General features: G+C 42.2%; 1 protein-coding gene across 3 annotated transcripts in view; it reads right to left on the bottom strand.

The window, feature by feature from the left end:
• Positions 1-14,519, bottom strand: part of nde1 (nudE neurodevelopment protein 1) — a 53,805-nt gene that overhangs the window by 28,841 nt on the left and 10,445 nt on the right. Inside the window, exons 1-4 of one of the 3 annotated variants that reach the window (XM_078418342.1) lie at positions 14,399-14,513; positions 9,016-9,124; positions 8,292-8,445; positions 2,299-2,447 (exon numbers count right to left, since the gene is read on the bottom strand). In XM_078418342.1, coding sequence (XP_078274468.1) covers positions 2,299-2,447; positions 8,292-8,445; positions 9,016-9,124; positions 14,399-14,513 — 527 coding nt within the window. Of the gene's footprint in view, positions 1-2,298; positions 2,448-8,291; positions 8,446-9,015; positions 9,125-13,688; positions 13,905-14,398; positions 14,514-14,519 lie in introns of those variants that run through there. The other 2 variants (XM_078418344.1, XM_078418343.1) reach the window with 2 other exon arrangements.

The raw sequence follows: 14,519 nt of genomic DNA, 5'->3' as shown, positions 1-14,519 counted from the left end.
AAAGACTTTATTAACTACATAGCAAGCACGACCTCACACCTGCACGTTCCACTTACATTAACCCGAATCACACAAGCAGTGGTCACTCAAAAGCTAAAGGGGCGTAACTACAAAAGCATGACACATAACATGAGCGACACTATTACACTAATCTACAATAACTGTCAATATTTATAATTCCATACAAATAACAATTAGTAACAAATGGCGGCGCAGTTCTCGGAAAAGTGAAAATCTGAAGGTATTTATTGTTAAATCACTGTCGGTATTTGATTACTTAACGTCAAGTAGGCATGGACCATTTTTCGTTTATCATATGAAAGGCCCCCTACCTGGATACAAAGTCACTAAAACTGCATGTTTTTAGATGACTCTCAAACAAAAAGGCATTTTGTTCATAACTGTTCAAGAAATAAATGCTCATTAAAAGCTAAAGTTAGAAACGGGACTTATTGTAAAAACAATCACAGAACACCTTGATGATAATAATTGAAGTTAATAATCTTACTAAAAGTCCTACCATTGAAATAATCTTACACATTTGCATTTCCTCCTGCTCAGTCCTTTTTTAAACAAACTTCCTGAAATTCCATATAAATACACCGACTAAACTTGTATCAGGAACAGGAATGCCATTTATTTTAACAGAGCAGAATGACAGACGGGGATAAATATTAAGGCATTTAAATACAAGTTATGAGCTTTGGAAGTTTAAATGTTTTATATTAAATTGTTAAACATTTAAACTTTAATCAAATCATTTGCCAAAGTTGCAGTATAAACTTTACTAGTTCAACACAATAGTTCAAGGATTTTTAGTTATTGGATGCATTCAAACATTTAAAGGTTTAATTCACTGTGGACAAATCAGGAATCTTGGCTTTGGCAAAAATCAAAAGCCTTTCTGCCTCCGAGTTAGGTTATTCCATGTAGCAATAGGATTTATGTATTGAATGCCCTGCGGTTCCAACAGGAACCAACTCTGTGCAGGAAGGAACTGCAGAAGCTGGTTTAGACTGAAGATAGACACAAAATGCCAGAGCAACTCAGCAATTCAGGCAGCATCTCTGAAGAAAGGAATAAGTGACATTTTGGGTCAAGACCTTTCTTCAGACTGATGCATTTCCATGTTGTATTATGTCCACCCTATCTAGTCATTTGCTCAAGGACCATCATCCTCAGTGGTATTCAATAATGGAAACCAAATTAAGATTACATAATTGTACCCGAGGTTAAGGCAGGTACATAACAATTAAAATACATTTTTCAGGTGCATGGACAGGAAAGGTTTAGAGGGATATGGGCCGGGTGCAGGCAAATAGGACTAGCTTGGATGGGGCATCTAAGTTAGCATGGACGAGTGGGGCTCCATGGGAAGACTATGACTCTACGATTGAAGAACACAGCCTTCAATTTTGATCATAGACAGTTTGACAAAGACAGTTAGATCACAAGCTGTACAGTTTTACAACTTCATTGAATTCCTTGAATAATGTGCAATTATTCAAAGGAGCATTATTAGGTAATGAGTCCCACTAATACAGCCAAATAGCTAATCTCTCTCACATGCTAAGAACATACCAATAAACTGCCGGGACTCTTGTTTGCTTTACAGATCATGTTCCAGTAATATGAATATTGATTTCTCCAGCTTCAAGTGACCCTTGCTTTCCCCCTCTCTCCATCTTTCCCCCACCCTAGTTCTCCAACTAGTTTCAATGTCCTCCTGATTAATTTTACTGTTTGCATACCTCGTCGTCACTTCCAACCTCAGCCAACAATGAACCACTCTACATTTCCTTGATCATTTGCTTCGATTTGTTGTTTCACACCTTACATTCGCTTTGCACCCATCCATATCTCCAGTTTCTCTCTCCTCCGACTGTCTGAAGAAGGGTCTTGACCTGAAACGTCACCCATTCCTTCTCTCCAGAGATGCTGCCTGTCCCACTGAGTTACTCCAGCATTGTGTCTATCGTCAGTGTAAACCAGCATCTGCAGTTCCTTCCTGCTCCCACATGTCTGATCTTCTCTTTCTGCCCCCATTTCCTGCCTAATCCCCATTGTCCTTAGCATTTTTAAAAATCTATTGGTCTGCCTTAAATATCCACTCAGCCCATGGAAAAAAAAGTCGTAAAAAAACTTTTTTCAAAAGTTGACCCTTTATCTTCGAGATGTGAGCAAATTATAAACTCTCCAGCCAATGGAAACAGTTGGCACAAGGTCCCTTTCATTATTATCATAAATTAACAGCGATTGCAAACCTTCAACACAGTGTTACATTCAAAGAAACAATACCTTTTTGCCCTTTCCAAGTCATCATTGGCTTGTTCCAGTTCTCTGATGTAATTTTGCAGTTGAACTTTAACTGCTGTGGTTTCAGTGAGCCCATCTTGCAGAAAACTAATGCGTTTATAATTCTCCGAATGGTGTTCTTCTAGCTTTTCCTGAAATACAAAAATGAGGTACCGGTATAACAAGGACCGATGACTTACTTCGTCATATTAGTCCAATCTGGGTAAATAAAGGCAGTTTCTCTGCTCAAATTCTTTATGCATTTCTCCTTTGTCCAAATTAATCAATCAACAGAACTATTTCAGCTGCTACGGTCAATGATCCTTCACTAGAATTACTCTAGTACCTTCAACGTTTGTTTATTGTTCCAGCATCAGTAGGTCTTTGATCGTCCAATATGTACCATCTGCAATAGCTTACTGATGTTCCTACCACCCAAAGTACCACACACCAACACAGAACCATCTTTTGTTTATTGCAAGATAGGAGGAATAGAAATATGAAAAATTACATTCTAATTGTTCATGTAGTAGATTGCAGTATCTAAAATTGAATTACATCTGTTAGATTTTAAATGTAAATGCATTTACCAATACACAAATTCAACAAGAAACACCAGCTACAGCACGGGAACATCACGTACCATAGGAATCTGATCTCATTTTCAACTCTGAGGAATGAAGTAGACTAAGTAAAGGCAGCGCCTTTACCACCTCAGACAGTTGAGGAGATTTAGAGTCACTCTGAGGATCCTTCAGTGCTTCTACTCCGGGGCTGTAGAAAGCATCTTGTCCAGGAACATCACAATCTGGTTTGGGAACAGCTCTGCCCAGGACAGGAAGGCTCTGCGGAGAGTAGTGCGTTGTTCGGCTGAACGCACCATGGGAACTACACTCGCCCCCCTGCAGGACCTATACATCAGGAAGTGCAGATCCAGAGGCAGCAACATTATGGGGGACCCCCTACCACCCCAGCAACGGATTGTTCCAGCTGCTACGGTCAGGCAAACGCCTCCACTGTCATGCTGTGAAAACGGAGAGGATGGGACTGAGTTTTTTCCCACAGGCCATCAGGACAGTTAACTCTCATATCACCAGGGACTAATTTAATTTACTGTATTAATTTATTTTTTGTGTTAAAAATAAATAAATTCTATTCTGTTTTGTAGTTTAGCACAATCTGCAGGCGTTGCCACTTTCATTTCACTGCACATCTTGTATATGTATGTGACAAATAAACTTGACTTGGAAAGGATGTAGCTAAAATTCTGGATGTGCTAAAATAGGTACTAGAAGAACTAGATGCACTTGCAAGTGTACAAATCAATCTTCCCAGATGGACTACATCTGAAGCTGCTGAAGGAAGAAAGCAGAGGCCTTGGCTATGATGTAAATTCTGTATGCATTTCTGTATGCATTAAAGATTCATGGATAATGCCCAATATTACAAATTGCTCCCATTGCATCCTTCAGTAAAAAAGGATGTTGGAATCAATCCAGCAACTACTGACCAGTCAGTTTAGCCCCTAATGGAAGTAGTTCCACAAACAAAAGTCAGCAACAGAAATAGTACATGTATCAATCGATCAGTGAAAGCCAGCATGGATTTACTAACAGCAAATAGTCCCCAAATTGATTAATATTCTTGAAGTAGTGAAAATGTGTGTTTGAAGTTCTAAAATAGCATTGACAAAGTGCCCATATAAATAGGCTTCTCACCAATATTCAAGCTGATGGAAGTTGTGCAGCATGGATAGAAAATTTGCTAATTTAGTATGAAATAGTAGCAAATTATTTATTTTTTCGATTGGTCTCTATGCACATGGCCATTTTTGTACATATGCCCTGTGTGTGCCACATACAAAATACTAATTTGCAGATAAATTTACATTTCGTCCTTAACTAAAGGAGAGGTGCCGGAAGACTGGAGGATGGTAAATGTTGGGCTTCTATTGCAGAAGGGCTGCAGAGAAAAAGCTGGGAACTATAGGCCGGTGAGCTTAACATCTACAGTTGCAAAGTTACTAGAGAGTATTCTGAGGGATAGGTTATACAGGCATTTGGATGGGCAAGGGCTGATTAGGGATAGTCAGCATGGTTCTGTACGTGGGAGGTCGTGTCCCACAAATCTGAGTTTTTTGAAGACGTGACCAAAACGGGCAGAGCTGTAGATGTTGTGTACATGGATTTCAATAAGGCATTCAACAAGGTTCCGCATGGTAGGCTGCTCTGGAAAGTTAGATCGCATGGGATCCAAGGAGAGATAGCTGAATGGATAGCAAATTGGCATCATGGAAGGAAGCAGAAGGTGATGGTGGAAGGTTGCTTCTCAGACTGAAGACCTGTGACTCGTGGTATGCCTCAAGGTTCGGTGCTAGGCCCGTTACCGTTTGTCTTCTACATTAATGATTTGGATGAGCACACAGGGCAAGATTAGCAAATTTGCTGATGATACAAAAGTGGTTGATTTAGCAGATAGCAAAGAAGGTTGTGAAAAATTGAAGCAGGATCTTGGTCGATTGGCCAGGTGGACTGAGGAATGGTTGATGGAATTTAATAAAGGTGCTCCCCAGCTTACGATGCTTCGCCTTGTGATATTTCGACTTTGCCACGCAAATGGCAGCAACTCGTAGTGAGCCGCAGCTCGCTTCCGGCCACGTGATCAGGTGTATTAAATGCATTATGACTTACAATATTGTCAGTTAGCGATGGGTTTCTCGGAACAGAACCCCATTGTAAGCTGAGGAGCACCTGTGGAGAGAAATGCAAGGTGTTGCATTTTTGGGACATCTAACAAGGGCAGGACCTATACTGTGAATGGTAGGCCTCTGGGGAGTGTTGTGGAGCAGAAGGATCTAGGAGTATAAGTGCATGGTCCTTGGAGGTCGTCGCAGATAGATAAGGTGGTCAAAAAGGCTTTTGGCACATTGGCCTTCATCAGTCAGACTATTGAGTTGGGAGGTCATGTTGGTGACACCGCATTGAGAGTATTGTGTCCAGTTCTGGGAACCATGTTATAGGTAAGATATTGTCAAGCTTGAAAGGGTCCAGAGAAGATTTACGAGGATGTTGCCAGGAATATAATAATAATAATAATATATTCCTTTATTTGTCCCACACTGGGGAAATTTGCAGTGTTACAGCTGCAAAGTGGATGGCAAGAAACATTCATTATAAATAAAAATAAAGATAAGGATAATTGTCATCATTTACTGTGGGGGTTTTTTTTTAACTGTTACTGTTAACTGGTGTGTTGACTGGTCTGTTGGGAGTAGCGCTGGTTGTGCAGTCTCACAGCAGCAGGAAGCGTTGTGCAGTCACACAGCAGCAGGGGATCTGGGGGAATATTTGCATGATTTGTCACTACTTCACAATTTCTTGCCGTCTCTTGCAGAGCAGTTGCCAAACATGCTGCACTGCACTTATGTTTTCTACTGTACTTCTATAGAATTTGGTGAGAATCATTTGAGACATGCTGAATTTCCTTTGTTTTCTGAGGCAGTCAAAGCTTTGATATGCTTTCTATGCTGTGGTAGCAATGTGATTGGACCACAATAAACTGTTGGTGATATTTATGCTTAAGAACTTGAAGCTCCCAACCATCTCAACTCTAGCACCATTGATACAGACTGGGGCAAGTACTCCACTCCAATTTCTGGTTAATGACAAAATTCCTGTCTTTTGCTGACACCGAGGGAGTTGTCGTGACTCCACCCAACTAAGCTTAATCCTCTTCCTGTACTCCGTCTCATTATTGTTCCAGATCTGACCGATCTATGGTTGTGTCATTAGCAAAAGGAGTTAGATCAGAATTTGGCAGCAAGTCAAGTATATTGGGAGTATAGTAATGGGCTGTGAAATCATTCTTGCAGGGTGCCAGTGTTGAGCATTATCACAAAGGATGTATTGTCGGCCATCCTTGCCTGTTGCAGTGCATCAGTCAGGAAGACAACGATCCAGTTATCGAAGGGAGTGTCGTGCCCTAGGTCCAAGATTCAGTTGGGATAATGGTGTTGAAGGAAGAGTTCTAGTCAAGCAATAGGAGTTTGACATGGGTGTCCTTGTTGAGTGTTGGGCCAGGAAGATGGCACCTGCTGTGGACCTGTTACAGTTATTGGTAAATTGCAAAGGATCAAGGTCAACTGGGAGGTTGGAGTTGATGTGCGCCATTACAATTATCTTGAAACATTTCACGATGGAGGTTAGAGCCAGTGTTGTACTCCTCAAGTCGACCTTTCTTTCTCTCGCACGGGAATGATAGTAGTGGAATGGAACAGGGAGGGTGAAAGATGTCTGCAAATACTGCTGCCAGCCAGTCCGCCCAGTTTCCAAGCACAAGACAGGGGACTCCACCCAGGTCAGGTGCTCTCAGGAGAGTTGATCTGACTTTTGTCACAGTTCATTTGTTGGTAACAACTCCCATCACCTGTGCTGACCCTGCTCACCTTTGCAAAGAAGCATTCCCCAAGAGCTGTCATGGCCAAAGATGTCACATTATAAATTGGGGGAAATTTCTGATGTGGAAAACTCCCTTTGAACAATTCTCATAAACCCTTACATAACGTGGGAATCTCCTATATTTGCAATTCTAGCTGATCACATTCATTACATTTCAACCAAACCTCTTGCCAATTACTAATGGAGAATTACATCCACCAGTCAGTACATTCTGCAGATTGCACAGTAGATTTCAGCAATCAACTCATTTTTTTCCCCAACAAGTCTTTTCCAACATCAGTCTAAGTAACAAATGCCTATATGGTTTGCTCTAATAATATTTCTTAACGGGTAAGCCAAAAGTTTGCAAGTTCGGTAGAAGAGACAATTTAAAAAAAATCTTTATGAAAGTATTTTCCTACAGAAAATTGAAAACATGCAGATTAAAGTGAATTGCGTATTTTAAGTTTCAAACAAATGCTGAAAAGTTTGTCAAATGTTAGACTGTGTATCCAGACAAAACCGTATCTGATAAAGAAATATTTAGTTTCAAAACTTTTAATACTACCAACCCATTGAAAATCCATTTTAGTGAATGCATCTAAAACCCATCTGTAGTGTCAGCGTATAAAAAGAATCATTTATGGAACAAATCTATTGCCACCAGTAATGACCTGAACTTGTGCCAAATTAGCACCACAATAAAAAGAGCCACAGAGTTTTGTGCCAACAACGAATAGACAGCCTGCTTGTATTGACTATGTCCCCTGAAACCCAAAATCAACCAAAATGAATGCTTTTCTCAGGGTAATACATCTCTCCCCAGTCCACACATTATTTTGATAGAGCTTAAGGATGATTAATTTGGAAAATCATACTCATTAAGCATCACAAGCGAGTTTTCTCTGCTAATAGAATCACTGACTTAGCAATTATTCCCCAAATTTATACAAAATAGGATGCTGGCAGCAGGCACCAAGACCACCAAAATCAGAAAAAAAATTACTTTCAGTTTAAAGATACAGCATGGAAACAGGCCCTTCGGCCCACCGAGTCCACACCGACCAGCGATCCCCGCACACACGCTATCCTACTCACACTAGGGACAATTTACATTTACACCAAGCCAATTAACCTACAAACCTGTACGTCTTTGGAGTGTGGGAGGAAACCAAAGATATCAGAGAAAACCCACGCGGTCACAGCGAGAACATACAAACTCCATACAGACAGCACCCATAGTCGGGTCTCTGGCGCTGCAAGTACTGTAAGGTAGCTCTCCTAAGTAGCTGTTATAAACAGATCAAGGTCTGCTCAAAGAGCATCTCTCAGAAGTATCAGCTTACCATGATGCAATCACTATAAATCACTATGCAATAAGAGTTCCAGAAAAAGCTTTGGAACAGTGATTTAGTCATTGCCAAGAACAGGCCAAGTTTCATTTAAAATATCACCTCTGATAATAACCCCACCCCAAGAGTTCCACTTACAAGTAATTTGAATCATTCTATTAAAAACACATGGCTGTTACATTTACAAAGGAGTTTCCCACCAAAATACCTGAAACAACTCGAGCTCCATACGGAGACGATTGTTGTCTGACAGCAGCTCGCGGTTTCTATTTTCAGCATGCTCAAGTTGAATTTCCAATTCTGCTTCTAGTTCTCGACTTCCTTCCTGGAACTCAATTAGTTCATCCCGAGTATCCTGTGCACTAATAAAGTTGAAAAATTAGGAAGAGCCATAGATTTCCTTTTAAGATTATTCTTTGTTTCCACTCAAATCCAAATTTAAGGCCAGCATCGGCAATAAATCCAGTAATGTCATCTCCAAATATTTTCTCCAGTGACTGATCAGAATGTGCAACTTCCTATTACATGCATTACAACTAAAATAGCTTTTGATTAAAAAAACTAAATCGATTAAGTCAAAATGGATAGAATCAGATATCAATAGGATTAAAAGCATGCTCAGATAATAATTACCAGCCAAACAGCCCAAACTTTCATTGTACATTTTCAAATTCCATACGTTCTTATATAACTGTGTCAGCACACACTTTATTGTAGAAATGAATGATTGTATAAATATATTAGCTGTGAGAAATATGTTGAAATTATGTCAATCAATAGATAAGGATATCTGCAGACATTATTGGCTTTACGTAAAGCTATGATCTGATGACTAGACTAAATTTAGTGTTCATATTTTTAACAAGTGCTACCATTGAGTCACATCTTACAATAACAGCATTCTCAGAGGACATGAATGCACTTTTTCTTACCAAAGTTGGTACTTCAGAGCAAGCTCTTTCCAATAACTTATTTCTTCATCAACCGAATTAAAATGACTTCTTTCCAAATCATCCATTGTGACTATTTCAAATTTGCTACCTAAAAATCAGAAGGTAATTTTGTGTATTAGAAATCACTAAGTATTTCATGTTAAACAACAAATCCAAAGAACTTAAAAGTTTGTGTACTCTCTTGTGAGGATTCACTCAATGTAACAGACATTAAACAAAAGCAAACAAGTGCAACTGATAAATTGAGCAAATGTGAAACCATGCGTGTCACCAGGAGGAGGAAACCAGGCGAAACACCATATAATATCCTTGGTGCCACCATTGAAGAATTCAAACAAACCAAGTATCCTGGCATTAAATTACAGAACGATCTACGTTGGAATGGTCAGACTCATCATGCAACGGTGAAAGCAACAGGTGTCCTAAATTTTCTGAGACGCAACTTTTATCATTGTTCAACTTCTATCAAGGAGAAGTTATGCTTCACCCTTGTTAGACCACATTTGGACTGCGCAGTTGCAGCATGGGATCCATACACAAATAAAAACATTTCTTCCATCGAACGTGTCCAAGGACATGCAGCTCGTTTTGTTACAAATACCTATGAGAGAGAAGCGAGTGTTACCCAACTTCTAAATTCATTGGGATGGAACACTCTCCAAGACAGACGTAAAGCCCACCGTTTGACCTGTTTTTACAAAATGTTAAATGGTCAGCTCAACATAGATGACCACATCTACACCAAACCCAACCCTATCAGGAGTAGACAAGGGCATTCGATTCAATTTGAGATACCAGCTATCAAGACAGATGTGTACAGCAATTCATTCTTCCCTTGCATAATTAAAGCATGGAATAGTCTTCACCCTATTATAGTTATTCAACCAGACGCATCTAAATTTAAGGCAGCTCTTCTCCAAGAAGCCCTTCTTGCTTAAGTTCATACTCCGCCACCTCCAGTTTAAATTCCATTTGGAATATTTTGGAGGACCAAGAACCAAGAATTCCATTTATTCACAAAATGCTGGAGTAACTCAGCAGGTCAGGCAGCATCTCAGGAGAGAAGGAATGGGTGATGTTTCGGGTCGAGACCCTTCTTCAGACTGAAGGGTTTCGACCCGAAACATCACCCATTCCTTCTCTCCCGAGATGCTGCCTGACCTGCTGAGTTACTCCAGCATTTTGTGAATAAATCGATTTGTACCAGCTTCTGCAGTTATTTTCTTATACTACCAAGAATTCCATGTTTACCACTGAACGAAGTAATGTCTCATCTCAGTTCCCAATGTCTTGCCTCATTTCCTAAACCATCAACACCCTCTGCCCCAGTCAAGGGAAAAAAACATGCATCTATCAAGCAATTGTAAAACATTACAATTGCTTGATAGATGCATGTTTTTGTTACAATGACATTTTTTCTCATTCTTCCAAACACCAGCTATTACAGGTCTTGTCCACCTCGACCTTCCTCATACAATGGTCCTGCCATCACATGAAATCAACCTCGTGGACATCACACACAGCATGGCTGATCTGAGTCAAGGAGATAAAAACTGCACCCAATACACTCTATGTAGCTTCACTACGGTTCTGAATAATTGTAATAAACATATTTGCTTCTGCAATGAAGACCAGCACATTGCTTATCTTCGTAACTACTTGCAGCACCAGCCTTAACCAACCTGATCTCCCGGTGGCTGAGCATTTCAACTCCCCCTCCCACTCTGACCTTTCTGTCATGGGCCTCCTCCAGTGCCATAGTGAGGCCCACCGGAAATTGGAGGAACAGCACCTCATATTTCGCTTGGGCAGCTTGCAGCCCAGCGGTATGAACATTGACTTCTCCAACTTTAGGTAGTTCCTGTCCCTCTCTTCCCCTCCCCCTTCCCAGTTCTCCCTCTATCTTCCTGTCTCCATCTATATCCTTCCTTTGTCCCACCCCCCTGACATCAGTCTGAAGAAGGGTCTCGACCCGAAACGTCACCCATTCCTTCTCTCCTGAGATGCTGCCTGACCTGCTGAGTTACTCCAGCATTTTGTGAAATAAATACCTTCGATTTGTACCAGCATCTGCAGTTATTTTCTTACACTATGCTGCACCAGCATGTTTGCTTTCGACGACTGGTGTACAAGGACATCCAGATTCTGTATATCAACATTTCCCAATCATTATTTAATACTCTTCTGCTTTCCTGTCAAGTGGGATAACTTCGTAGGTATCTATATTGTACTGCATCTACCCACTCACTCAACTAGTCTAAATAATTTTTAAACATCTTTAAATTCTCCACATAGCCTTAACCAATTTTGTATTAAACTTGCATTCGGTTTCCTTTTCCAAACCATATTGGTTGCAGCACAAGCTGATCTCTACAGTAGCCTACAGGCCATTACCTGCAAAAAAATATTTATTCCAATGCAGTTTTATGACTGCCAGATTTCTTAGTGTGCCAGTATATTACCCTTAATCTACTGTGCTTTAATTGTCATGTGGGGCTTGTTTCAAAGACCTAATCAAAATGACAATACATCAATTCCATTAGTTCGGCCATCTACTGTACCCAATACATTATGCAGGGTAAAGGACAAAGAAAACAACTTCAGTGAAAATAACAGGGTTGGAGCATTTATGGACAATGAATAAGTGAACCAATTAAAAAAATTGAAATACATAACTTTGTCACACACCTATTTCCATGCTGAAATCCAAGAATTTCAAAAGGGTCTTAAAAATCTCATCTAGACCAGGATGTAGTGAATTTAACTTACTTGACAAATCAAATAACTCGACAAGTACATTTACACTTCCCTTTAGTCTCTCTTACAATGTCCCTCTCACTCCCTAAATATCATTCATTTATCCCACTCACCAACTTTACAAAGCAGTTCTCTCAAAATTGGTTCTAATAAAACTAAATATAACTTTAGCAAATTACACACAATGTCCCTCCATCTCTGGACTTAGACACTATAGAGATTTGAGGGTCAGTCATCATGCATTCACTCAATACAGAGTATTTAATTTTTGTTCATTTTTATTTTGGTTCAATTTTATGGTAAGTTTAAAGTTTTAAATTTTTTTAATTACAAAAGCGGCATTAATTTTGTTTCCATAAAGCACAACTAAACGAAATTTGCATGAACTGTCACATAATTATTTTAACCGTACAACCATCAGAGCACTAATATAGCCCTGCACATTCCTCCAACCGTATAGGTTGGTATTTGAAGGGTCTCGACACAAAACATCACCCATTCCTTCTCTCCAGAGATGCTGCCTGTCCCGCTGAGTTACTCCAACATTGTGTCTACCGCTGAGTTACTCCAGCACTGTCTATGTCGGTATCTATTATAGATATATTATATATATATATATATATATATATTATAGATATGTGATCACATGCAACTTTAAAAAACAGAAAAAGCAAAATTCAGCACAAATAATTTATTTCCAGTGGTCATATATCTCAAGGAGTACAGGAGGGAATAGTCGGTTGTTAATTAGTTAGAAACATCTAGTTACATCTAAATAGAACTACTTAGATCTAATAAAAATGATTCAGATTAGATCAGTTAGTAAACAATTCGCGATTGAGATATGTATGCATGACTGTCACTAAACCATACAAAGCTGTGAAAGGCCACATTATGTCTTAATTAACTTCCAAGTCAACCACGTAATTAATGACTACTTGCATTCTATTAGGCAGCATTGTAACAGGCAGCAGACTAACCACAAGGCCCTTCTAAGTATCTGTAGAGGTGCAGATGCTTTCACTATAGCCAATTCTGACTATTCCACCTTACACTGGACCAACCCAGAGGATGGGTTTGTGCATTTCCCGGAGGTAAGCAAAACATAAAACAGACAGAACTACAGTACTGATCCAAATACCTTACATCACTACAAAAAAAACTTCAAGGAAATGGCTTCAGAATTCAAACGAGAATTGATTCCACACAAAAGTTAGGGAGAAGTTCAGGATAAGAAGAGACACGTGGCAAATTCCTAAGACGTGGAGTCAGGGAATTCGGGAGTTGGTTTGCAGGGAAACCAGGGATTGACTGGGCCGGAAACCGCGCCTGTCCGTCCACTCATTCACTTGAAAGGCAGCAGTGGATGTTCGGTCACCCGGTGCCCGTAACATGGTGCTTCATCACCACACACACTCACAGTCACACACTCCACACACACTCAGTCACACACTCCACACACACTCACAGTCACACACACTCACAGTCACACACTCCACACACACTCACAGTCACACACACTCACAGTCACACACTCCACACACACTCACAGTCACACACTCCACACACACTCCACACACACTCACAGTCACACACTCCACACACACCCACCCCACCCCCACCCCACACACACACCCCCCCACCCCACACACACACCCCCCCCCACCCACCCACCCCCCACACACACACCCACACCCACCCCCCCCCACACCCCCCCCCCCCCCACACACACACACACACACACACCCACCACACACCCCCCCCCCACACACACACACACACACACACCCACCACACACCCCCCCCCCCACACACACACACACACCCACCACACCCCCCCCCCCCACACACACACACACACACCCCCCACAGGGGCGGGCGAGGGTGACGCCTACCTCGCCCAGTGCATGGGCCTGCAGGCGGCGGCCGTCACAACCAGGGGAGCGGGCAGAGCCAGGCCCTGGTGCCTGTGGCGGGAGGGAGGGAGGCAGGCTGTCCACAGTTACTCCCCCTGCCCTGCCCTGCCCTGCCATGTCCCTCTGGCCGACCGGCCTGCACGGTCACCGCCGCCACAACCAGGGCCCAGGGCCCAGGGACAGGGGCAGGAAGGAAGGGCAGGCGCTGGTTTACACTGAAGACACAACAACACGCGGGGAAACTCAGCGCGACATCGCAGCACTGACTGGGGGGGGGGGGGGGGGTAATGGTGGGGGTGGAGACCCTCTTCACACAGAGAGAGGGGGGAGAGAGAGAGGGGGGGGAGAGAGAGGGGGAGAGGGGGAAAGGGGGAGAGAGGGGGGGGGAAGAGAGAGAGAGGGGGGGGGAAGAGAGAGAGAGGGGGAAAGAGAGAGAGAGGGGGGAAAGAGGGGAGAGAGGGGGAAAGGGGGAGAGAGGGGGGGGAAGAGAGAGGGGGGGGGGAAAGAGAGAGAGAGAGAGGGGGGGAAGAGAGAGAGGGGGGGGGGAAAGAGAGAGAGAGAGAGGGGGGGGGAGAGAGAGAGGGGGAAAGGGAGAGAGAGGGGGGGAGGGGGGCAAAAGAGAGAGAGAGAGAGGGGGGGAGGGGGGGCAAGAGAGAGAGAGAGAGAGAGGGGGAGCCGCCGTTACTCACCGCTGTCCCTCTCTGGCCGCCCCACCACCGGCTCCCAGCTCTTTAAATCCAAACCATCACAACCAGGCAGCTCTGGGCCGCAATAGGCCGCCGGCCCCGGGCAACCCCCGCTCATACGCTC

The sequence above is a fragment of the Rhinoraja longicauda genome, chromosome 21, assembly GCF_053455715.1.
Source record: "Rhinoraja longicauda isolate Sanriku21f chromosome 21, sRhiLon1.1, whole genome shotgun sequence".
In the NCBI taxonomy this organism is placed as follows: domain Eukaryota; kingdom Metazoa; phylum Chordata; class Chondrichthyes; order Rajiformes; family Arhynchobatidae; genus Rhinoraja; species Rhinoraja longicauda.
The sequence above is the reverse complement of the archived record's forward strand: the minus strand, read 5'-3'. Positions and strand labels throughout refer to the sequence as shown.